At 39.8% G+C, this 27,631-nt stretch overlaps 1 protein-coding gene across 2 annotated transcripts in view; it reads right to left on the bottom strand.

Moving 5' to 3' along the window:
- The window catches only part of lrba (LPS-responsive vesicle trafficking, beach and anchor containing), an 856,602-nt gene that overhangs the window by 414,000 nt on the left and 414,971 nt on the right, over positions 1 to 27,631 (bottom strand). For both annotated transcript variants that reach the window (XM_048526975.2, XM_048526966.2), the window contains exon 37: positions 15,398 to 15,522. In XM_048526975.2, the coding sequence (XP_048382932.1) occupies positions 15,398 to 15,522 (125 nt within the window). The remainder of the gene's footprint in view (positions 1 to 15,397; positions 15,523 to 27,631) is intronic.

Here is a 27,631-nt window from a genome sequence, read left to right on the forward strand (position 1 = left end):
AGTACAAAGAGTGTACAGATAACTCTCAGAGAGGTTAACATCCAAGTAGTAGTAGGGAGAGCGAATCAAATATTGCCCTTTATTTCAAGATGAATGGAATATAAAAATAGGTAGGTTTTTATAAAACTATGCAAGTCACTAGTCAGGCCACAACTGGAATACCGTGGACTGTTTTGGTTCCCTTTGGAGCAGCAGAGAGTTACTGTAGGGCATGCACCATGCATCAGTGATGAAGGGAGTGAATATTGAAGACAGTGGATGGGTTGCTAGTGAGCTGCTTTGGCCTCTAAGGTTTCATGCTTTCCAAGTGTTTTGGAGCTTTTGTCATTCAAGCAAATGGACAGCATTCCATCACATTCATGTGTAGATGAAGGGCAGACATTCGGGAAAAGAGGCGAGTTCCTCCCCACAGAATTCCTAGTTGCTGACCTGATCTCATAGCCACAGTATCTAGGTGGTTAGCTCAGCTTAGTTTCTTGTCAATGGTGGTAGCCCCCAAGATATTGATAGTGAGGGATTCAGAGATGGTAATGTCACTGAACTTCATGCGATACTGGTTAGACTCTCTCTTGTTAGATATAATCACTCTCTAGCACTTGTGTGATTTGTATACACCTTCCTACTTATGAGACCAAGACTGGATGTTCTCTAGATCTAGCTGCGCATGGGCATGCTTCAGTATTTGTTGTGTCACAAATAGTGAAGAACATTAAGCCACTATCAGTGAACATTCCTGGTTTTGATCTGAAAATGGTCAAGTACAAAATAAGAGCAATTTACTCTTTGCACCTGCCAAGAGATAAGAATTCAAAGGACATGCTGGGAGTACTTGCCTAGAGAGTCAAAGAGGAAGGCACTTGCTGGGGACTTAGTACTTGCTTAGGACAATGCTAATCGATGAATATTTATACTGGATTGGGGTTATTGAAAGACCCAGGAGTGAGTAAATTGTCACAAGTTTAGGGAAACTTAAGAAAGAAAAATACCACCAAAAAAAGTGAGATTTTTCAATTTCCATTGTTAAGGTGGATTAGAAGCTTCTGCAGTGAAGGTAGGTGAGAACACTAAAATTGAAATCTTAAAACTACAAAGAAAGGGGTACACGTACTCAAGTTAATTTCATGAAACAAGTCAATGGGTCCAAGAAACAAAGAAAACCCAAGAAGTCAATGGAAACATACAAGAGATACACAAATACACATTAAACTCATGTACCATACCACATCTTGACTAATGGAATGTTAAACATTATTGTCAAATAAACCTCATTACTTTGCCTCCTAAATTTTTGAATGCTGTATCTGCCAGTATGGTTGTTCCTCAACTAGAATTTCCTTACTCTGGAGATTTATACTGAGTCCAAATCCCTACAGGTTTGTTTAAAAGAGAATGCTCACTTATTTTTTCAGAATGTAAAACAGCAAGAAAGAAATAGAAAATTGAAAGACAAACAGCAAGAAAATGAGCAGACAGAAAATTTTAGAACCAGAAACTGCTTAACATGTAAATTATTTACATTTGTTTATATCTTGGGGGATCAACTGGCGTATATTAGATTACCTGTGTCAATTTCCATGGTGAGTTTGATTACATTTTTTAATAAGAATTGAAGCAACACACATAATGCATAATTTAGTTATTGCTTTTGGACCTAAATAAACTTTCAGATTGGAATTTGTTCAGCATTTTATAAGTGCTGATGATGAGTAATGATGGAGTAAGTTAGAAAATATGCTATCTTAAAAAGATAGGAGATCAGAATCTTAATATGGTTTGTGGGACAATGTATTAAATGGCTGCAAATAACATCATTGCCAATCTACCATTTTGAACATTGAAATTTAATACCTTTGTTCTGCACACTGCACCCGACAGTTCTGTGACATCTGAGAACACAATGATTTATAATAGTTGATCTTCTATTGCATTGCTCACAGGTAGTCAGAATATACTTTTCTTTGGGAGTAGATTGTCTTTCAAATCATCCACAATAAAGGGGGAATACATGTTGTTTAGAATACAGATTCTGGATTTGTAATGAATTGAGAGTCCGGGAGTATAAAGGAGTTGAGGAATCACAGTTTGTGGCAGATGAATCAACTGGATAAAAGAAAAAAAAACAGAAGTAATGGAAACAGTGTGAGCAGTCAAGAATTGTGTTGAGTACAGTAATTATTTGGAAAGGTCCGGTAGTACTTGAAGTGGGAAGTGTAAGCAAGTGGGTAAGAAAGTTTTGTGAATATTTTGGATTGATTATTTAGAGTGGGTGTAATTACTGCTCATTTTAATCATTGAGCAATTAGATTAGTGAGTGAGCATTGTGAAGGCTGCAATTGCCGGAGTTGGAAAATAGGTACAGGGGAAGATAATCAAATGATATAAAGAAGTGTGGAGCTGGATGAACACAGCAGGCCAAGCAGCATCTTAGGAGAAGATGCTGCTAGACCTGCCGTGTTCATCCAGCTCCACACTTTGTTATCACGGATTCTCCAGCATCTGCAGTTCCCATTATCTCTGAAGTAATTTAGTTAAAATGTTTACACGCTTTAATTATCAAAAAGATGTTGCATTTACATCAGACATGTTCAAAATTCAAATATTTTATTTAAAAATACTCAAATAAGTAGGTGTATGCAACTCTGGATAGAATGCTTGCATTTATTATCAAGACACAGTTGTGGGGACTCAAAGCCTTTGCACTCACATAAAAAGCACTCAAAATTCAACTAATTTGTTAAATAAATTCTCTAAGGTTTTGGAGTATTATTTAACAAATTCTAATTAGGAAGCAAGACTCTGTTTTTTCACTCATTCAATTATTGTCTAACCCACATTATAATCTCGTTTTTTTGACTCACATGTGTAGTTATGCATTCTGGTACATTCAGTCAAACCTTTTCATTCTCACAAAACAATAATTTTACTTGATACCCAGTTTTTATTAATATGTCTTTAATATTCTAATTTCTTGTCAGGCATGAACACCACTTTTAGGGATTACTGCACTTTGACCCTCTTCATGTTTGAGCATTGTTGAATATTCTTCTAAGTGGACTCTGCATCTCCCGTAATCTGAAGGAATACTTTTCCTGACCGAGAGGGAAATGATAACCCAAGGATCACGGAAGAAATTATTTCACCATATATATTAGCTACTACAACGGATTTTGTGCCAGATAAATTCTCCATTTTGAACTGCGGCCTGGATAAGGAAAACATTTGCGAAATGTAAGTCCACACTAGCCTACCAGCACGACAATATTAACACTGATATGCCAGTAGAATGTCAACACTATTGATACCAAGATGCAATCAGAAGCAGTGATTTCCACATAGTAATGTTATACACAATGTAATTAGTTTGCTGTGAATCTCTGACAATAACCGAACAAGAAATATTGAAAGCCAAACAAGCCAGTTCTAAACTAAACATTTGCAGCTCAAGCTGTCATCAGTCTTAGTTATCTCTTGAATATTTCAATATAGTCTTGGCCAGCCTCACTAGATATAATGCTGCTAATTTTGAGACTGTTGAAAACTCTGGAACCTGCACCTTACACACTCCTTGTTGGCCTACATTGGCTCCTTCTTTTTAAAATCATCATCACTTGCTCCTTCCAGTATCTACTATTTCTTTCAGTGTTATAACCCTATATCCTATGCCTGAGATGTCTGTGTTGCCTGGTCTTTTGACTATCCTGAATTTAGTTGCACCATCACTGGCAACTATTCATCCAAAAGCCAAGGTGCCAAAATATTGAATATGCTATTCAAAACCTTTTCACCATATTTTTGGTCTATTAGTCTAATAGATTGTTATCTGGATCAGTATCATATTCCTGAGTATGCCTGTAAATGTTCTTTTCCTTGTGTTTCAGTTTCTTTAATTATAGCTCTGTTTTTTTAAAATTCCAACTATTGTATTCTAAGGTGGCACCAGACGGTAGCGATTGCACACTTTTCATTGTACTCCTGTATTCAGTTACATGTAACAATACAATCTCTTCCAACCTAAAGCACCTTGGGATGCTTTATGTTAAAGATGCCAAATAAATGCAAGTTTCTGGGGTAGGTTTCATTTATCACCACCAACCATTAAAGGAATCGAAAGGATAAATATGCAACTAATACTTATGGAACAGCAAGCCAATTTTACCCAATCAGCTGCCATTAATTTTTTTCCCTGGCCATTCTACTATAAAGAAATTACAGAAGCATGTAATAGAAACTGAAAAACTAAGAGCAGGAGTAGGTAACTCAGTCCTTTCAGCCTTCTCAACCATTCAATATGATTATGACTGATTCTCTATCTCTATGTCAATTCCTACATTTTCTCCAACACCCCTCGATGACTTTAATATCAGAAAAATGATCAATGTTTCACCTAATCAATACACTATCATGCCCTTTGTTGCAAGAAATAAATCGGATGGTATTCCATTGCTCATTTCTAAAACTTTATTTATATTTTATATCTAACAATTAAGCAGATAGGATTCCATTTGGGGAAATTGATGCACTTCAAAAGTAGCAGAGTGTGGAGCTGGAGGAACACAGCAGGCCAGGCAGCACCAGAGGAGCTGGAAAGTTGACGTTTCAGGTTGGGACCCTTCTTCACAGTGTTATCTCTGATTCCGGCATCAGCAGTTCTTACTATCTCTCAAAAGTAACAGGCTTCCTTCGTGCACGATGATGATTTGCACATGATAGTTAAGGTGGCGTTATGTCACACAATGTGGTTTAGAAGCCCCTGTTGCATTTGTTACTGAGGAAGACAGTGAATTGCAAAGTTGCACTATGTTCTGTTTTCTCTGAGACCTCACTCAACACGGGGGAAACTTTTCATTTTTCCTTACCCTTTCTAATGCCTTTCCAAATAGTCAGCCTCCATAATTCACAGCCATCAATCACTGTTACCTAATTGTCATTGTCAATATTCACCATTCTCGTATCTTACTTGTAGGTATCAATGTAAAAATCATAAGGATGGCCGGCAGGTTATGACCTATTGGCCAATTCATTATATCCAAGATCTCTGCATATACAGCCATCATTCATCGAAAGCATAGGCTGTGAAAGCCAGAAGGAAGGTAAATACTTGTAGCTCAGATCAAGTGTCACCACCATAACAAATTGGTACTAGGGATAGCTGCTGCAAAGGAACTCAAGAGCTCCAGAAACAACTTCAAGTGAGCTTACAACTCCGAGAATGGGGCAGCATGGTGGCTCAGTGGTTAGCACTGCTGTTTCACAGAGTCAGGGTCCTGGGTTCGATTCCACCCCTGGGTGATTGTCTGTGTGGAGCTTGCACATTCTCCCTGTGCCCACGTGCATTTCCTCCAGGTGCTCCAGTTTCCTCTCACAATCCAAAGATGTGCAGACTAGGTGGACTGGCCACGCTAAATTGCCCATAGAGTTCAGGGATGTGTGGATTAGGTGGGTGAGAGAGGGGTGCTCTGAGCATCAGTGTGGACCTGTTGGGCCGAAGGGCCTGTTTGCACACTGTAGGAATTCTATGATTCAGAACCAAAGCAACATGGGGCAAACAAGAAGCCTAAGCAGACAAAGTCCAATGGGAGATTACAGTTAAGAGTAATTGATTGATTCAAATTGTAGTGTGGAAAGAAGAAAGAAGAAATAGGATTATTAGCAGTGCCGATGAGAGTGGAAAATCTATTAAGGGAACGGGATTACTCTGAGAGAGTGACAAAAAGTGAAATTCATTCAGTCTAGTCGTTAAAGAAACAGGTATCATTATTAACGCTATTAAGAGAATGGGAATCATTTATAAAGGCTACAATTAGCAGGGCTCATCTAGAGAACTGAAAAAAGCAAGAATAATCCACTTAACTTTCAGAATGCAAGAATGCATTTCAGAAAGTAAGCTGAAGCAGCTTGCAGTCACAGAGCATCAACATGACAAATAGTTACTCACAAAAAAAGTTAATGGTATAGAATATCTACAATAAAAGAAAAGCCAAAAGATATTCCTTGAGGAAATAAGCAATCCAGAGCTAGCCTTTTGTAAGAGGTTAATTACATCAATGGACGCCTCATCAATTTTAAGTTCAATATGGGGGTATGTGCCACTATATTATCATATTATTAACACAGTCTGCAGCCTGCAGCAGTGCAACTACATACTCCAGGAAACAGCACTTAAAATTAAAAGAATACTACATGCAACTCTGCAGCAAAAGGGTACCAGACATGCAGTTCACAAAAAAAGACGCCCATGCTTTCAGCAAAAAATTGTATCTTGCCCTCAAACCTCGTTTAAAAAGTCAAAGAAGTTAAACAGCAAAAGATTTAGACGTAATTTTGACGAAGGGTCACTCGAATCAAAACGTTAACTCTGATTTCTCTCCACAGATGCTACCAGACCTGCTAAGCTTTTCCAGCAATTTCTATTTTGTTTTCAAAAGATTAAGAGCTCCTCTGAGCAGGACTACTTGAAGTTGTTTGCAGGAATTAGGGACAACAGCATCACACAAAAGAAAGATGCTAAGCCATTATGTCAACACATCCAGGAAGATTCCACAACCTTTAATGAAATGAATTGTAAAATGACATGAATTAGTTTCTCTGGTAACAAAACCAAGAGAGTGGCATTCAAACATAGGCACTATACCCAAATCAAATGGCTCAACGTGAACTTGTACTATACCTCACTCGACTCAACAAACTGTTTGAGGAAGAAGTCCAGTTTTACTCTGCAGTTGATGAGAATTCGCCCATTTTTCTCGAAGCAGAGTTTTCCCAAAATTCAATGCAAACAATGTACTCTGGCGGGTACCACTGGCTGGAAAATCAAACTTGCTTGTTATATTTATAACTCCATTTGGGAGAGAGAGTCACATAACACGGAAACAGACCCTTCTATCCAATTCATCTGCGCTGATAATACATCCCAATCTGACCTAGTTCCATTTGCCAATGTTTTGCCTAAATGTCTCTAAACCCTTACCTATTCATAAACCCATCCAGATGTCTTTCAAATGTTGTTGTTATACCTGCCTCCACCACTTTGTCTAGCAGCATGTTCCATATATGCACCATCCTCTGCATGGAAAAGTTACCCCTCAGGTCCTTGTATATCTTTTCCCTCTCACCTTAAACCAATCCCCTCTAGTTTTGTACTCCCCTACCCTAGGAAAAAGACCTTGGGTACTCAGCCTTCCATGACTCTCATGATTTTATAAGCCTCCATAAGATCATCCTTCAGCCTCTTGAGACTCCAGGGTAAAAAGCCTCAGCCTCTTCAGCCTCTCCCTGTAATTCAAACCCTCCAGTCACGGCAACATCATTGTAAATCTTTTCTGCACCCTCTCAAGTTTAACAACATCTGTCCTATAGAAAGGTGACCAGAATTGTACACAGCATTCTGAAAACAGCCCCACAAATGACCTGTACATGCACAACAAAATGCCCCAACTCCTCTGGTCAATGTTCTGACCAACAAAGGCAAGTGCGCCAAAAGTTTTCTTCACCACCCTGTATACCTGCGACTCCTTTTACAATGGGTGGCATGGTAACTCAGTGGTTAACATTGCTACCTCTTTGCATCAGGGACCGGAGTTCAATTCCAGCCTTGTGTGACAGTTTATGTGGTGTTTGCACATTTGCCCCTTGCCTGCGTGAGTTTCCTCCAAGTTTCCTTTCAATAGACATCTTGGGATTATCTTGGTCCAAGAGATTTTTCAACTGACAACGAATAATATTCTATAAGATTTGCAAATTGGAAGAATTCTTTTCAAAAAATCAAGGGTTTGCTGACATCACTTATGGAATAGCTCAGTGAGATCCATCATTGTCAATCATCATATTTGCTGATGCTTCAGCTACAGGCTTAGGAAAAAGTGTTCTTTCAGGAGGAACTGGATGGGAGTTAGAAATCAATGTACTGTATCTCATAGGCATTGTCAGACAGAGACATAGAAAAGGAGACACTCTCAACTACATGGATTGAGAGATTTTCAGACAACATCCCCAAAAGTACACTTAGAGACACACAACAAATGACCAGTTTCCCTATAGAGGCAAAACAGCTGGCAAGGGTGTCTTGAGGAATAGAAATTCTGACTCTGCTTTAAGAGGCCTCCTATGAGATTGTGTGCAGGGGAAACTACAGCTGATGACAGATGGTCTCTCAGAAATAGCAGCTAACTACCTTGAGACATGATGTGGAGTTTGACTATTACAATGAATCATAGTCTCAGATCACAGCAGGAGAGTGGACATAAAAGGCTCAAAAATAAAAATACAACAGGAACAGAGGTAAGACTAAGTTTCGTTAGTATTGTGACGATAGTTGGCCAGACCAAAGACCCAGTAAGTTTGCCACCAGAACCTATTTTGAGCACTGATAGCATGTCAATATCACCAATGATTTACAGGTGTATGATGAAAAGCTATTCATTCTAGCTGCACTGCAAGAAAATAGACAAGATATAGGAAGGACACTTTTGGTGATCACCAAGTGTAGAGCAAAAGCTCAGTCAGCTGTCTGGTGGCAGAGGATCTTAAAACATGCCATAGCCAACTGTGAAATTTGTGCTATTCACAAGTTGGAGTGGCACAAACTGCAGATATCTGTGATATTGTGCTCCTGAGATGCTGCTTGGCCTGCTGTGTTCATCCAGCTTCACACTTTGTTATCTGCAGATATCTACCACTTTTCCTACCAGACAATGGGAAGTAGGAAAACAACTATTCATTTTTCACAGGAAGTCTTATCGTACTAGTGTCCATTATTTTTCACAAATTTTGTTTGTACGCAATTGTAATGGTTTTATCCGAAATGTCTACAATGCTGAAGACCCCAGTGGTGGCTGCAGCTGGCAATGGGCAACAGTATGCTAATGAGCACTTCAGTTAATTTGTAGCCAACTCCAGATTTGAACATGTTACAAAGTCGCAGAGTATATACAATCAAATTGGGGAAGCCAGGACTGGGGACTAGACAGTCGGAGTTGCTTTTGAAGAAAAAATGATAACTTTGATAAAGCATTTCTAACTTAACTGTCCACCCCACTCCTATGCAGCTTATCATCATGAAAACTGCTGATGGGTCTATTCCATCTTACAAAGAATGGTGACTCGCACAGTCATGCCTGCAGGATTATCAAGATATACACAGGAGGGAGTCAACCTAACACTATAATACATGTCTCATTTGAAGACAGCAGACATGTTTGGACTAGGGCAAAGGATGTGGATATGTGACCTTACTAGGAATGGTGTGACCACTCAAGAAGCTGCAGATCAGCAGTGATTGTGCATTATTTGTACAGCTGAAGGAGTTGTAGGAAGGTACTATAAGAACTTCATCACATTACAGAGCAACTGTCAACTAAGATACAACTGAGTTGAATCCAATGAGGAATGTCATAATGCAAATGGAGTACAGACCTCACACCACCAAGAATAGATTCAAAATCAACAGTCTTTAATATAGAAACCTTTCAATCTTCCCAAGGCCAAAGAGAATCCATTCTAGTTGAAGACTGAAATGTCCAGACCACCTGAATTTACAAAGGTAGAAATATTGGGAACATTGAGATAATAATGTAATTAAATGCACAAATGTATTATGTTAATAACTGGAACAAAGTCTGGGAAGAGATGCTGATTTAAGATGTAGGGGTCTGAAAGAGTTAATGCCGAGGTGTACATTAAATACCATCCAATATGACGAAGTCACATGGACTGAGGTGAGGGAACAACTTTGGATCTTGAAAGAGAGACATTTAATATCATGGTCTCTGTCATAGTCACAACAACGATGTCTATCACACTCAAGTAACTTGTGTCCAGCTGCTCTTTAACATGAGAGCCTCTTCTTGTTAGACTATTATACACTGCTTCAAGCAGATACCGTGGACCGCTACCGAGAAAGGAATTGATGGCAGATCTGTATGGATTTTAATCTGTGATGAACTGAGGTGAGGATTCACCTTACAGCAAAAAAAAACAAGTTATTTGGCTTTCCTTCAGTCAGTAGACACCTTGTGTAAATGATCTGAGAGCATGGACAACAGCTCAGAGAAATAAATGACAGCGTCAGTGCCACAACACATGCCAATTTTACCCCACAGTGGACATAGAGTTCTGATGTTGCCCATCATAGCTGACCTTACCCATCACATTGTCATGAGAAGTTACATTAAGCAGCCTCAGCAGGCAGCTTAAATTACCCACATTTGCTGCGATAGTCATGTGTCTTGGTGATCTTGAAGGAGGAAATGTATAGTGGCCTCCTATATTCATCACATTTCTCTTGCAGTTTTCAGACTGAAGACAAATTTCAATAATTGATCTTCTAGTTTTGACACTGTGTGAGGATTCGGGATAGAGGTATTCAGCAAAATCTATGGCCTAACAAAGCAACAATGATAAGATCTTTCCTCATACTGCTCAGCAAGCAGATGGCTCCGTAGTTGTCATTGTTCTAGTTGCCGATATTCTTGTTAAGTCGTGATCTTTGTATCTCACATATCCTGGACCAATGTGTTTCCCTATTGCAGAGATAAGAGAATGTTTTGCAGATACTAGATGGAATGCCTGTTTCCTGTGCTCGACGTGTTCGTGTGGCCTGGCATGGGCATCTAGATCTTTGCCCATGGCAAATCAATAGATTTGCTAAGCTCTTCCACTGTCAGTTCAATTGCTAGCCACAAGTAGGATTTCCATGGTGTCCAAAGTCTCCTCAGTGACAGCGCTGTCCCTCAAGTACAGTTCAAGGTAATGTTCTACATAGCCATTCAAAAGTTTGTTGCATTCAGTGATTATCTCCTGTCTTTCAATGCAAGACTTGGTGAGGTGCCTTATGCCCATTTACTCATTCTCATCTTTCTCATAAAGAAGTTAACTAATGTTAGGGATAGCCTGTAGTACCAATTTCAAACACCAATTGAGTTGGGCATGTCACTCGTAATTTTTGTCTCCTGTGTTGAGTTAACATTCCACAGCAATAACTAAGTAGGGTGCAAGCCTGGGCTAATTTAAAGAGATTATGAGATGCCTTTACCTCAGAGATCCCTCTCAACTATCCTGGCTGAATCTGGTGATGGAGTCAGATCGCAGTTGGCGGAAGTGTTGGGAGGATGATGCATTGGAGCCGGAGGTGGGTGGGGTGGTATGTGAGGACAAGGGGGATTCTCTTTTGGTTGTTATTGGGGGGACGGGGTGTGGGGAATGAGTTGCGGGAAACGCAGGAGAGACAGTCGAGGGCGTTCTCGACCACTGCGGGGGGTGTGTGTGTGTGTGTGTGTGTGTGTGTGTGTGTGTGTGTGTGGGGTGGTGGTGGTTTGCAGTCCTTGAAGAAGGTGGGCATCTGGGATGTATGTGAGTGGAATGCCTCATCCTGGGAGCAGATGCAGCGGAAGTGAAGGAATAGGGAATAGGGGATGGAATTTTTTCAGAAAGGTGGAGCTGTGGGAGTCGGTGGGCATGAAATGGATATCGGTTTCTAGGTGGTTGCCTGCAATGGAGACAAATGGGTCCAGGAAGGTGAGGGATGTTTTGGAGATGGTCCAGGTGAACTTGAGGTTGAGGTGGAAGGTGTTGGTGAAGTGGATGAACTATTCAAGCGCCTCATGGGAGCACGAGGTGGCGCCGATACAGTCATCAATGTAACGGAGGAAGAGGTGGGGTTTGGGGCCAGTGTAGGTGCGGAACACGGATTGTCCTGTGTATCTGCTCCCAGGATGAGGCATTCCACTCCCGTACATCCCAGATGTCCTCGTTCTTCAAGGACTGCAACGTTCCCCCCCCCGCCCCACCCCCCGCAATGGTCAAGAACCCCCTCAACCGTGTCTCCCGCATTTCCCGCAACTCAGCCCTCACACCCCGTCCCTGCAATAACCGCCAAAAGAGAATCCCCCTTGTCCTCACATACCACCCCACCAACCTACGGATCCAACTCATCATCCTCCGACAATTCTGCCATCTACAATCCGACTCCAACACCAAAGACATTTTTCCATCTCCACCCTTGTCTGCTTTCTGGAGGGACTACTCTCTCTGTGATTCCCTTGTCTGCTCCACACTCCCCTCCAACCCCACCACTTTCTCCTGCAACCGCAGGAAGTGCTACACTTGCCCCCACACCTTCTCCCTCACCTCCAACCCAGGCCCCAAGAAGACTTTCCACATCAAGCAGAAGTTCACCTGCACATCTGCTAATGTGGTATACTGCATCCGCTGTTCCCGTTGTGACCTCCTCTACTTCAGGGAAACCAAGCGGAGGCTTGGGGACCACTTTGCAGAACACCTACACTCGGTTCGCAATAAACAACTGTTCCCCCAGTCGTGAACCAATTCAACTCCTCCTCCCATTCCTTACACAACATATCCATCCTGGGCCTCCTGCAGTGCCACAACGATGCCACCCACAAGTTGCAGGAACAACTCATTCTGCTTAGGAACCCTGCAGCCCAATGGTATCAATGTGGATTTCACAAGCTTCAAAATCTCTCCTCCCCCCAGTGCATCCCAAAACCAGCCCAGCTCATCCCCGCCTCCCTAACCTGTTCTTCTTCTCACCTATCCCCTCCTCCCACCTACAACCTACTAACCTCATCGCGCCCCTTTGACCTGTCCATCCTCCCCGGACTGACCTATCCCCTCCCTACCTCCCCACCGACACTCATCTCTACAGGTTCCATCCCTGCCCCTTTAACTTGTCTGTCTCCTCTCCACCTATCTTCTCCTCTATCCACCATTGATCCACCTCCCCCTCTCTCCCTATTTATTTCAGAACCCTCTCCCCCTCCCTCTTTTCTGATTAAGGGTCTAGGCCCAAAACATCAGCTTTTGTGCTCCTCTGACGCTGCTTGGCCTGCTATGTCCATCCAGCTCCACACTTTGTTATGCCAGTAAAATAGTTAATCTTTGGGACTGCACCAGATCTTTTTAAAATCAGCATGCATTCACTGAGTTCTTAGCTCTCCAGAGGTACTTACGAGAGAGCAGACCTAACCGCTTATAGTTGGGAGGGTGGTTCATGAGTGCCAGAGTGCATCTGCATGCTAGTGGGCCTGGACAGGGCATGTCTAAAGGTAAAACCTCCTCTGACATTTTATCTTGGGGCTATCCTATCCACTTCACATGTGCCTCCACAACAGGAGAAAGCTGAGGAGTTGCCAATAGACAGACTGCGTGCACTTACAAGAGCTGACTTCAAATTTAGCTCTCTTTTTTCATATTGTTGCTAGCCAGCTGTATGGGTTGAAAATGAGAAACAAACGATCACATAAGAGCAAATTCATTCTATCCACAAGTTTACTACATCACATTGATCTACTAAGTCTCTTATAGTCATTTTAATTTCACCATTATCTGTGCCACAGCAGTAAAAATTAAATTGTAATTCTACCGCAATAGGTACACGGCTTCCACTTAAGGTTTGAAATTAAACAGACACTAGGAACAGAAAAGGCTTTTCAAGGTAATTATGTTATGCAAGATATAAACCTGTTGTAGCCGCTTAACAGGAACACTTTACTATTATATATGCCTTTACTGGAGACATACACGCCATGACACTTAGTGGAAGCATCGTCTAAATGGCATGTCAAGTCGTGAGGTGATATTACATACTCTCTTGTAACATAATCATTAACTTACATTCGAAAAAGGATAGCTCACACCCTACCTAACCAAGTAGTAGTGAGGGAAGTGATGGGTATAAAACAAAGACAATTCTGAAGCATTGACTGTTTAAAAAGTATTCGAAGACAGGGAGAAGAGTAACAAGTTGATGGATTTTGGAGGAGACCATCAGGGACAAAGGGCTCAGGAGCTTATATTGACAAATTAGTAAACCTTAGTAATGCTGTCCACATTTGAATGAATAATTGTGAGGAACAATAAGGAAAAATATATATTTCATCTATTTAAATGTATGCTGTTAATAACAGCAGCGGATTACATCAAAAGCCTTTTTGGCAGTAGCAGCCCAGCTGCGCACTTCACCTATTTGGTTTTGTTCTAGTCTCCGAGGATCTCTGGATTTGGTACAGTTATTGCTTTTAGATCACATTCTTATTGACTAGTGTCAGCATGGCCATTCATCTTGAGTACAGATGTCATGACTGCAATGCTATCTTGTGACATATTGTGAACATTTTCTTCAAGAAATACCTCTTTAAGGGAGGGTGCAAGAGGTTAAACTACTAGACAGAAACCAAAATACAACTGATTGTGCCATTATATTTCCTTTGTGAGAAATACTTCTTCAACTGGAAATTGTAAACCACTGCAATAATTAATTTTTTAAAAGTATACAATAAACAAAGATTAATCTTGAACCAATTTGGCAAATCAGGTCTGCTTTTAGAATGCTTCAAACAGTGCACCATACTATATAATAGTTTGATAAATAGAATTCAAAATATTCTCCTCATAATTGTTTATGGATAATGACTGAAGTTATTTTGCAACAGAACAGCAAGAGAACACCACATACCCATAAGTATTCTGCACAAGCACCTTGCAGCTTTCATTTAGTTACTTCTACAAGGTAATCAATGCTTGTTAATTAGTTTTCATTGCAGTTAAAAATGACGAATTGCACAATCAAGTTAAATAAATCTGTTTCTATAGGAGGAACTATCAAGGTTATAGCTCATTAAATTATAGTTCCAGTCCAGTGATCAGTAAAATATAGACTGGGATTTAGGAAAAGGTTTTTGGGGGCATAAAGATATTTGGGAAAGAGGCAAACCAAAGAAAACATACTTTCTTGATTTTCAAAATTAATGCAAGAATAGAATTAGTCAGCTTAAAAACTAGAAAGACATTCCGTACATATACGCTTTCTCACAAAGCCTATTTGATTCCATTTTCTACTGGAGGGATTTTTTTTTTCTCCACCAAATTAATCTTTGGCCTCTCCCTGTTTCACAGTAGTTAATTTCTCTGTTGTGTCACAAAGGTAATAGTTTATTATTTCAATTTCCTTGTTCAAATGTTAATTTATTTTTCCCCGAAAGGAAGCAATATGTGTTTAGGTGTGTACAACCCAGATTTCAGGCTTTGTTGTATTAAATTGTATCTGGAGATTTCTGTAAATAGGGGTGAATCAAAATTGAAAGGGATCAAACTGTTTCTAAACATGTGAAAAGATGGTTAAGAAAACGCAACTCTCATCAGACCTGTTTTACCTGCTTTGTTGTTAAATACAAAGAAAAATGATACAGCAAACCAAAAGTAAATTCAAACACCTTTGTCTGGTGTTGATGTGGAACTATTCAGCACTTGTTTACATTTCAAAATAGTTTATTTGACGTACAGCATGTGTTGTAGCAGAGCTTAAGTGGTCTTACAAATATAGGGCTAATTTTATTATGTATTTATGGCCAATAAGGAGAAGCTAATTTGCTATAAAACTAACCGTGTTCAATTGCTGCTTTAAGTGCTGCTTCAGGATGTGTTGATCCAAATAAGTTGCGAACGAATCGTCGGCGGCGCCGCAAGTCATCTTCCCAGTAGTCAAGGCGCCAGAACTCACGAGGGCGACTGCAATGAAACAGAGGCAGCACATATGTTAGCAATTATCAAACAGCATGGTAGTACGTAGTGCCGAATAAAGATCTCCTTGTTTGGTTGATCATTTTAGCAGTCTGCAATTTTCAAGTTAGGTTTGTCCTTGAAAATAACATCATCACCTTCCAGACTAAGAAACCCTTTTCCCTTTTCTTCTTGGAAGGTGAAACGAGCACTAAATACATCATTTTGAAATGAATTGCTGACAGTGTGATCAGTTTCCCCACACTCTAGTGGCATGTGCTCTGATTTCAGCCTCATTTCAGCCTCAGCAGGACATCTTTAGCTGTGACTGCATTTATAAAACAGAATAGGGAAAAGGCCATTATAAATATGGTATAGCATTACCTATATTAATCAAAGTCTACCCTTTCATCATTTTTCTTCCCAATTTGTGTGTTTTCACACAAGGTCAGTAAATCATACCATATATTCTCAGTCCAAAAAGTGTTAACTTTAATGAACAGTACTGTAACGTGCTTACATGAGAGATAATAAAATATTACTCTATTTAGACGTGCAGAAATTTAATTAAAATAATCTCTTAAAATATTCATTACATTTAGCCCCTGAGGCACATTTCCTTTCTTTTATGGATATTTCTAAGATCCATTCTTACATGAAGACAAGGTAATATTTTAAATATACGGCATTTGTTTTTTTTTCTCATTATATTTTAGGAGGCAAAATGTCAAGCACACCTAATTTTATTCAACAAAATACAATAAAAAGGTAACACAAATCTTTTTATCTGTTCATGTCAAAGTGAAAGAATGTTCCACAACATAACCTGAAGAACTCCCCATTCCATTTATGTCTTTTTTAAAGCTTCCAAAAAGCAACATGGGAATTTTAAAACATTTTCTATACATGTGTCTTTCTATTCAACATCTCATTGCAACATAGTTTCTTCCTTCATTCCAACCTAATGGAATTTTTGTACACAAGACCACCATTTCTACGTACAGAAAACAGATAACATTGCAATACAGATGAAAAAATAGTAGTACTAAAGCAGTATTTCAACCACCAAGCTTCAGACATTATCTGTAGCAGGATACAGAAATACACAACAGAAGGAGAAGAATTATTTCTAATATACTACATGAGACACCTCTGGTGTAAAACAATTCAAGTAGCAGATACAATCTAAACAAGTGCAGGTATTCAGCAAGAAGTAGATAATTCTGTGTCAGTAGTCTGCATTTCCCAGCAGTAGGTGAATTTATGTTGACAGCCTCATCAATGTAATTATATCATTAAATCACATGGTGCAGCTAATTTACTAATATGTGCTTAATCCCATAATAAAAACTCGTACACATTACCATCAGTAATAAGCGAATGTACCAGTTTTTACAATCAAAAATGTGTGCCCTTTATCTTCTTCCTATTGAGGCAATATAGACAATATTTAAGTTTAAAAAAAACAAATATGGTACCAAAAATTGATTGAAATCTTAAATACCTCCATTTACTTTATTATTTAAAACTGCTTCTCCCAGAAATGTGAAAACCAGTCTATTACTTGATTTTAGTCACATACGACAGACCGTTATGTGTTTGGCTGCGATAGCTGCAGTGCTCGAACAGGCACTTCATCATCCTGGCTTCCAACATTCATCTATTAAAATTATTATCAAATATCTACTGAGATCCAGGCGTGAATCATAGACTGCACCCAGTCTTCTGGGAAAAGATACAATGAAGGTCTATTCATCAGTGTGGCAATCGGCAGAAGTAATTAGTTCTCAAGACCTGGGTTTCTTACAAAGCTTATTTCACACACTGCCACAAACAACATATGATAGTGAAAAGCTAATGAAAGCCTGTAAAAATGTGTTAACCTCTCCAGCTATCAATCGCTCTGTTACTTTGTACTAAATATTTTTCATCCAATAAATTATTAATTTCTCATCCAACTCTGACAGTTTTTGACAGAATTATGTGATGCCATTCTTCAAGAATAACAACAATTAAAATCACAAAAGGAATCTGCAATGTTCATTTATATACTATTTGTATAATTAGTTCTCCCTCAACAAGATGCCCCATTCAAGAACACTCTTGACAGAAAGCTCATGTTGTTCATTTGCTTCTTCATAACGTGATCTTCATACTTTCTGAATAATTGCACATCTCATAGTGTTCTACTAAAACACACCTCAAATTGCTAGGTTTTATTTCATCACAAAAATTAAGTCATAAATATTAGCCTCTGCTTGAAAGTCAATGATGAAATGAGGTTTATTATGTTCACTGCCTGAGCCTTTTGTGGAGGACTCAGCTTTATAAATATATGTAATTTACCTCTGATTGATAGCAGTCATTAACTAGATATCAACTCCTGATTCAATATGCTGCACTGCAGTATCTCCCAGAAACCAGTGCTGGTTTGGACACTCTGGAATTTTAAGATGTTACAAGAATACTAAAAACAAAATCAATAAATTATTGTCCAAAATTGAAAACAATGCATTTTATGTTCAATGTTTTGATGTATTTGTAATCGTTTTGTGATGGGTCATCTATTCATGAACATATTGAAATATGTGAAAAAGCTACCAGTGAATCTACATTTATGTAGAAAATCCTGAAATGTGAATACCAAGAAATCAGGCAAGCTGTCATGCAAATATTTATACAAATAAGCAATTTACATGTATCACTGATTTTCACAGTGAAATAATGCTTTAGTTGCTGGAATCTCAAATTTTAACATAAATAGGCTTCAACATGACTCAATTAAAATTAATTTACTAATAAAATGAACCACTTTCCAAAATGAACAAGTAACAATAGTCTGTTAAAGTCTCAGTTTGGCTGAGTTATACATAATCATGTCTCTGACCTGGAAGGTTGCGTTTTCAAACATCACTCCATAACTTGAGCTGGCTCTTGGATGAGGCATTGAAATGCCCACCTTTTCTGATGGCCATACAAGATCCCAAGGGCTAAAAGCACAGATAAATTCCTCTTCCAAAAACCAACACTAAAGCATGGTGAGAAAACTGGTCACTTACATTATTCTTGGGTATTACTGCAGATATGACAGCATCTTTCTTTACCAGAATTACAACTGCTACTTCCCAAAGTACGAACCCTTTCAGACATTTCTGAGGCACGAATAAAAGATGAACGTGTAATTTTTGAATAAATCTTTCACACATCAGTCTCTCAGTTACACTATTACATGATCTTAAAATCGCTAAAGAGAAGTAGCAAAAAGCAAAAGGAAAGGTAATAGAACATGCACTTATATTGCACCTTTCATGTCCTTGAGGCATCCCACAACAACTTCATCATTGAATTACTTATGATGTGCAGGTACTGCTGTAATATATGCTAATACATCAGGGTATTTGCTCTCAAACCTGAAACAGAACAAGTCTAGTTTACTAGCAAAAAACCGAAAAATCCCCTGTTCTTCAATTATCAGAAGGAATCTTTTAAGTCTGCCCTCATCGCCCTCACCTGAAAGATACCACCTACAACAACTTAACACTCAGAACTGCACTCAAACCTGTGCCTAAATTACATGTTCACATTACAAGGCTTAGAATTATAGAGTCCTCACAGTGTGGAAACAGGCCCTTTGGCCCAACAAGTCCACACTGACCTTTGGAGCACCCACCCAGACCCATTTCCCTATAACCTACCAATTCTACACATCCCTGAACACTACAGGCAATTTAGCATGGCCAATCCACCTAGCCTGTACATCTTTGCGCTGTGGGAAGAAACCAGAGTAACCGAACCGATTCAAAAATAATGCCACTGAAGGGAGGCACATAGCAAATAAAATTACATGCCTTTTTAAAATTACTCATGTCAATTGTCCAAATCACAGCAGTATAGGCACAAACTAATTTTAGCTGTTTCTTAGCCTGGTGAGAAGGTAGTATTCAAAATTGATGAAACAGAGAATACATTTGAAAGACAATTTGATACTCATGCAAAAATTAAGACAAACAAATGATCATAGCCACAGAAATAAATTTTTATGTCATATTTCCAGAAACACAACATTATAAAAAATGCAAGTTATCTTAACATTACAGCACAATTTAAGCTTCTAGCAAAGTTAACTCTCATACAAGTGTTTTGGATGTGAACATCTAATGCACAATAACAAGCATTAAAACTGTTGATATTGAGGCCCTCACAATCACTTATTTCAAATTTATGCACCGGCTTCATGGCTTGTAAATGTTACCATGATAACTATCAAGAATTTTCTTCCATAGTTTAGTATGCAAATATTTTACAATTGTTCACCGAGGTTAAACACAAAAATATTTTTTAAAACTTCCAAACTTGGGGACTGCCCTGTGCTCTCAAGTTTTCCAATATAAAACAACTCCCAAATTTAACTGTACCACTCATGCAGATGTTAGATTCCCGACAGTGTGGAAACAGGCCCATCGGCCCAACAAGTCCACACCGGCCCTTGAAGCATCCCACCCAGACCCACACACCCCTGAACACTACGGGAAATTTAGCATGGCCAATCCACCTAGACTGCACATCTTTGGGCTGTGGGAGGAAACCGGAGCACCCGGGAGGAAACGCACGCAGACACAGGGAGAATGTGCAAACTCCACACAGTCACCTGAGGCGGGAATCGAACCCGGGTCCATGGTGCTGTGAGGCTGCAGTGCTGACCGTTGAGCCACCGTGCCGTTATTTTCATATTCTGTAGCTTTCATCTCTTTTGTGAGATGTATTTGTCATAATTATTTTTAAAGCGCAAGCAGGAAATAATGGAACCTCTCAGGTCAGTTAGTATTCAGGGAGAGAATATTTCAAGTATAAAATCTTCATTTTGATTTTTTAAAAATCTTGCCTTTAAATCATTCATTGCTACAGAAAACAAAAACAGAACATTTCAAAATAAAATAAACCATTTCAGTGATAGTAGGAACTGCCGATGCCATAGAATCTGAGACAACATGGTGTAGAGCTGGATGAACACAAGGCCAAACAGCATCAGAGGAGCAGGAAAGCTTATGTTAAGGGTCTCGACCTCTGATGTTCCTCTGATGCTGCTTGGCTTGCGAAACCATTTCATTTTCAGTTGGATAAATTTGTCTTTAGTATCACTCAGAATTTTTTTCATAAACAGAATATAATAGATGTGAGTAATGGCAATAAGAGTACAACTTAGACAAAAATATCTACGTAGTGTCATCAACGATCCTAGACATCATAACCGAATCAAACTTGCATAACACGAGGAATTTACAATTAAAAGACCAGGAAGGTTGGACAACAGAAAATATTTTAAAAACAAAACAGTAACTATTATTCACCTTTACTGATTCAGCAGCAGTGATATCACATAATAAACAATACTTGCTCAAACTGTACATTCTAGGAGTACACTATTAATTCATTTATTTACATAGTTTTGTTTTCAACGACTTCAGCAAATACAAACTAATAAAGTGCTTAATTATTTAGAATTTCACTTTGGCACACAAATCTGAACAGTGACTTATTAATGTTGAAAAAGATAATGTTTAAAAATACTATATACAATCAGGAAAGATTTAATGATTCACAGATTTTTTAACAAAGTATTTTAATACAAAGGATTCCATTTTACTCAATTTTTCAAACAATAATGTATTTGTTGGTTGTGCATATACTTTCAAGCCAAATGGATTAGTAACTTCTTGGTTTTTTGTTGCACTTAGGCTTTACTTGCTTTGTGTGCACAATGAAACAGATCTGTGTAAATAATTAATAGTTGGAATAGCAAAATAGCCAGAACAATTTCATCACATAGAAATATAGCACAAATCTCTTACTCATAAGCTGCACATTCCCTCTACATAGCTCCTCCTAAAATCCAGGTAAATTTATCTATGTCGCTTTGATGGCAAATCCTATAACTGCACGAGGAAAGGGTTTTAATATATATCTGCAGGAAGACTCACTGAGTACTAAAATTGCTGCACTTAACTGTCCATGCTAAGACAGTCACTAAGCTCCTCATGCAAAAATGTCTAAATTGCTTAAAAAAGATTTTTGTTCAAATTCTGCATTAAAATAATAGTGAGGCTAACACATTTAACACATAACATGAAGCAAATTTGACTGTAATTCTAGTACCCACACATACATGTTTTAATCTGGAAGTCTAGAATTTGCTTTCTTCACAATCGTTGTTGATAGTTTCAGCATTGAAATTCATGCAATGATGAGAGCTCAGAGTCTTTGCCCACAAATCACCCACGAAGGATGTAATAACAAGTTAGGATGGTGCATTCAGCAGTGAATTTTTAAGCTGTTGGGTAAGTGACAGTTGCTGCCAAAAACCTGCTTGATGCTGAAAATGAACTGTGAAAATATGGATCTGAATTCCTTAAGAAATTAATCAGTTATACAGACCAACAAACGGTGGCAAGTTTGGAAGAAATTTTGATTTGGATTGGGAGATGGAGCCCTGATGTAGTGGTCAACCACGTTGGAGTGGCACACTTTAGTTTGGCTACATCAACTCAGGGGGCCCGCACGAGTTTGATCTTGGAGATTTAAAGTGGGTGTCATAGATGTCATCGGGAAAATTGAAAGCTCAGTGAGGATGAGGTCAAAAATTTCACAGGGAGATCATAGAGGAGTGGTGTGGGGGCAGGGTGGGCGGTATCAGGTGTGAAGGGGACAGAGGGAGAGATGGGGGTTGCAGAAAAGTCTTAGGGTTCCAGGCAGACTGACGATCAGGAGGGAAGATCATGGGGGTCCTGGGGATTGTTATATAATGTTTGATTATAGGCTTGTGATGGGGCAGGCTATATCCATTGGGTGGGTATAATGGCACTAAACCAGCCATCCCTCATCTCAGTTTAGTTAGTTTTGTTTACTATCTGATTAAGCAAGGATTGTTTCCTTATGCTCCTGCTGCTAAAACCAAAAGTGAATTCCACTCTGGTTGGAGTGGTTAAACATTATATTTTGCATATCTGAGAAAGAATTGTTCAATTTGAGTGGTTAAATAATTTCACTATTCATTACCCTGTTGGCACATGCCACAGATTCCATTTCTAACTAAAGCAAACAGAATGAGAATTTATACCTTTAGTAAATGGAAACTAAAATTTTCTAATCTGATACAACTGCAAACTAAGTCACAGAAAACAGCTGATATCAATTCTAGTGATTGAAAATAACAGGCAGGGAAATCATGATGTCTCAAAATAGGATAACTTGAAATTCCAGAAAGTCAAAGTTGTCACCCATTCCAGCCAGCAGAGTGGGAAGTCTAACAGAAAGATTTCATTGTTATTCTGTTTTTGGTGTTTCCAAAAATCGAGATTCAGGTGCAGTTTCAATCCTTCATTGCGTAAGAAGATCCAGGGAGACCTACCTTAGGTAGTCCAAAATGAACACTAGCATTCTACTAACTACATTTGTTTATAGAAATTCAGTTAGGGGTTTAAGTGTGAAATTACTCTGCAGAGGCCGTTAACCTATCACACCAAGTAACCTTTATTTACATGTGTGCGAGCCCGTAACACTGATCCAGCCAAGATGTCATCTAGACAGAATGTCTTTTAGCTTCCCCCAGCACCACCAGCTGTCTCAGTTTTGTCAGGACCAGACCTTTCTGCGCCCAAAATCTAATATCATCAGCTGTAAATGGAACTGTGTCCAGAAAAATTAAAACCATTATGGACTCTTTCAGTGTTGGTACCACCAGTGTTGTATCTGCAAGCAGGAGGTGGCTCAAAGCGTCTGGCCTTCCAGTGTTCAACATGTAATAATACACACTTAATATTAGAGCCCACCACTGAATTCAGCCTTAAACTGTAGCAGCGCTGCCTTGTCCACTTTAAGTAGACCTAGCAGAGTTTATGGTCCATTATTACACATTTACATCCATAATAGTATTGGTGGAACATCCTGACTCCAAATATGATAAAATATCACCAAACCTTCTTTCTCTATCTGGACATATGTAAAGGCTACATTAGCCAAAGCCCTGGATGCATACTATACTGGAGGTTTCTCTTCATTGGGCCATCAATGAGCTAATACTACCCTCATGCTATATGGGGAAGCATTGACTGTCAATACCAGATCTCATTTGGGATCACAATGATAGGATGAGGATGATAGCTGTTTCTTCACTTCCCTAAAAGACAAGGCTCAGATATGGGACCATGTCCAAAGCAGACTGTTTTTTAAAAGAGTTGATGCAAAGGTGCCAGGATGGAGGCCGGGTTATGTATGAACTTTCCACAATAATTCACCATCCCATGGAAAGGCTTAAGCTAAGGTAGGAGCTGGGGCACCTTTGAGCACCCTTACTTTACCTTGTATCAGCTCTGTGGCCCAAGGTGGTCACTTGGGGTGCGTCATTCACATATTTTTCTCTTATAAAGGCATCGGCCTGCCTGGAAGAAATGTCTAAGGACTAAGTTCCCTCAGTGCTCCTTATTGGTCTTCCCTGTTCCCATCTAGATAAACAGCGACTCGACAAGACCTTGTAAAATGTTCTCCATTGTCCGCTGAAAAATTGTACAGGCTGACAATGCCCCAAATGGCAGTTTCATACATTGGTACAAAGCTTTGGATGTATTAATTGTAGCATATTTCTAGGAACCCTCATCGACCTGCAATTGCAGGTACACATGACTCATATCTAGCTTCGTGAAGGACAGCCCTACTGCCAGCTTTGCATATAAATCCTCAATGTGAAAGCAGTTTACTGTTTATTTAAAATCCCTGCAAAGGTGAACTGACCTGTTGGGCTTCATAATTAGTATAATCGGTGTGCCCTTTCTGCAAACTGGACTGGTTTGATGACTCCTTTGCTTTCCAGTCTTATGATTTCTGCCTCTGTTTTTGCCCATTACTTCACCTGATGAGGGAACAGCACTCCGAAAGCTCATTATTTCAAATAAGCCTGTCGGACTATAATCTGGTATTGTGTGACTTCTTTCCACCCCAGTCGAACACCAGCATTTTCACATCTTTGCCTGTAAGGCAAATGGCACTGGACAACCCTTGCAGAATCCTGGAGTTGCTTCCTGGTCAACATGCAAGACGGCCTTGACTCTTTTGTTAGTTCTTAGACCTTCCTAAAAAATGTTAAGGTATTTAATTAGGACTTCACTTGGCATCCATTTTCTAATCAAAAAATGTTGAGCTAATCTAGGTGAATCGCTGTCAACTGATGTCATTCCATCAAGCTTGGGCCTGAGCCTTTTACTACAGTCAGTGGTAACTGAACCAGCTGCTTCTCATAAGACATAACTGAAGTCATACCCTTAATCTGTAGATGTTCCCCAGTATAGGTTCTCAGTCTAGTGGGGTCGTGCGCGAGCTTAAGGGTTGGAGTCCAAAGTGAATTTTGTTAAAGACTGGCTCTGTGATCATTGAGACAGCTGAACCAGTATCAATCTCTGTCAGCACCAGGTGACCAATTAACCAGGCATTTATTTTGACTGGTTCTGATCTGGTTACTGTTAAGCAATTCAACTTTTTCGTACTAGTTGTAGGTGGACTTTCCAGGGTGTGCACTCTCCTGGATACTAGCCTTTGAGTTCTCTTATTCAATTTAGTCTATTGGGACTCTTGCTGTCTCAGGTCCGCATATTGGCAGCAACTACAATGGCTTGCCAGACCGGATCCTAAAGAAAATTTTAATTGCTTGGTTGAGAATTGGCTTCGTTTTAAGGTTTTGCTGTGGGCTTGCCTCGAGTCCCTCAGCTCAGGATATGTCCTGAGTGAGAATACACAATAGTCTTCACTTCAGTGTTGTTCCCCAAGCTCAGTTGGACTGGCAGGGGTGTCCACCACCATCAGAATACCCTGCAACTCTCATGCTTCTCTTACTGCATTTTTCCATGAAAAAGCCGGTTGTAGTGCCTGTTTGAAGTCCGGTTAAACTTCAGCTAGTAGGTGCTTTTGCACGGTTGCATCATTAATCCCACATAGCAAATGGTCTCGGAGCATTGCATTAAGGGTTCAACCAAAATCACAAGGTTCTGCCAGTTGTATTAACCCAGTCAAAAGTCCCGATGCGGACTCCCCTGGTTCTTGACTTGTCGAGTAAAACTGACGGTCTCTCAGAATTAGACGAGTCTTGAAAGGTTTTAGGATGATACCTCAGAGAAAGTTAAGGGAGCATAGTGGCTCAGTGGTTAGTACGGCTGCCTCGCAGGGATCTGGGTTCGATTCCACCCTCGGGCCAATGTGTGTGGAATGTGCACGTTCTCCATTTGTCTGCACGCATTTCCTCTGGGTGCTCTGGTTTCCTCCCACAGTACAAAGATGTGCGGGTTAGGTGGGATGGCCATGCTAAATTGCACGTAGTGTCTCGGGTGTGAGAGTTAGGTGGTCTAGCCATGGGACACATAGGGTTACAGGGAAAGGGTAGGGGGATGGATCTGGAAAAGATGCTCTTCGCAGGGGTGGTATGGACTTCTTGGGCCGAAATGCCTGTTTCCACCCTGTACGGATTCTATCATTCTAATCAAAAAAGCTGTGAGTTGACAAGCTGTCAGGAGAGTTACTCATCTGCCCCAGTGTTATTTATCCCGAAAAAAATAATGCATTCTTTCCACATACTGGGCCCAGGCAAGATTGATGAGTCAAGATTCCCAAATAACAGCATGTTGACAGAAAAGTTTACCTCTACTCAAAGACAACTGTTGGAAACGAATTTCTTCATAGCATGCTTTTCTCAAATTGCCACTGAAATAATGCCACAGAGGCCAGTATCATGTCAACAAGTCACTCTTTATTTACACATGGATATCTGTTAGGAGGACATCTGGAATGATGTCCTTCTCTTACCATGACGTGATGTGTATTCCCACATCATGATCCTTAGCGTGCTTCATTTACTGACAGCTGAGGTAACATGTCTTAAGGGACTTAACTAAAACTGCTTTCATGTCATCCTAATAGTCAAGTAGTGAGAGTATGTGATAAGTGAACTGGTTTATGTACAGCTCAAGCTCCTTTTGTATGTCTTGCTTAGCATTAAGATTGATTGTTTCTTATCACTAAATGTCCACCAGCCCAATCTGACACATTTCTGATGACCACTATGGCTTGAAGTACATGGTTTGATCTTCTAACTAGCATTAGATATGCCCAGAAAAATATGGGGGACAGGGTGAAGCAGTACTGGGCTGTATTAATGTAAGCAACATGAGTTGGTTTCACATGGGTCAGTATTGCCTCTGTGGCACTGTCAGCTGTGGTACAAAATCTGCATTTCACATCATTTACATGAATGAGATACCGGTGTTAAAACCTTCCAATTTGATCACTAACATTTTTCCTGTACCATCACATCCAAGAGTGATCTGTGGTGCTTAATACTGTACCCTTCCTGAACGACCCCTACAGTTTCTCATCAATAGACTTCTCTAGGTGGGATGGAGTCAATGAGTAATAGTATAGCTAATACCGTTACCAGTCTTATTTCTTAGCGGCACAGTGGCTAGAACACTTGCCTCACAGTGGCAGGGACTCAGGTTCATTTGGGTGACTGTCTGCAATAGCTTGCACATTCTCCCTGTGTCTGCATGGGTTTCCACTGGGTGCTCTGGTTTCCTCCGATTGGGACTTGGTTTGGTTTAAATACTATTCACAGGTTCAGTTCTGACTCTATGCGCCAAATGGCCTCTTTCCGCACTGTACGGATTCTATTTTTCTATGATTCTACTTGATTTTCCATGATCACCGCCAGGTCATTTCCCTGTTAAGTCAGATCCCAGTTTATTTGCAGCTGTTCACACTGGGCCTTTTGTTGCTCTCGCAAAATCTCCTTCAGGTGGGAGCTCACTTGTATGCACATTACTCGTGTAGGTGACCCATTCCCAAATTACCTTCAAACATCTTACAAAGATATTGTGATGTCTGCTATCTCTTAATATGGCTCACTACGACTTGATATAATTGGTTGCTTCCGATCCGTGATACAGAATCACAGAATCCTTGCAGAGTGGAAGTGGCCTTCAGTTCATCAAGTCCACACCAACCCTCCAAAGAGCATCCTACCCTGATCCAGAGCCAGAGCCAGAGCCAGAGCCAGACCCATCCCCTATGCTATCCCTGTAAC

Source organism: Stegostoma tigrinum, chromosome 1 (assembly GCF_030684315.1).
Source record: "Stegostoma tigrinum isolate sSteTig4 chromosome 1, sSteTig4.hap1, whole genome shotgun sequence".
In the NCBI taxonomy this organism is placed as follows: Eukaryota; Metazoa; Chordata; class Chondrichthyes; order Orectolobiformes; family Stegostomatidae; genus Stegostoma; species Stegostoma tigrinum.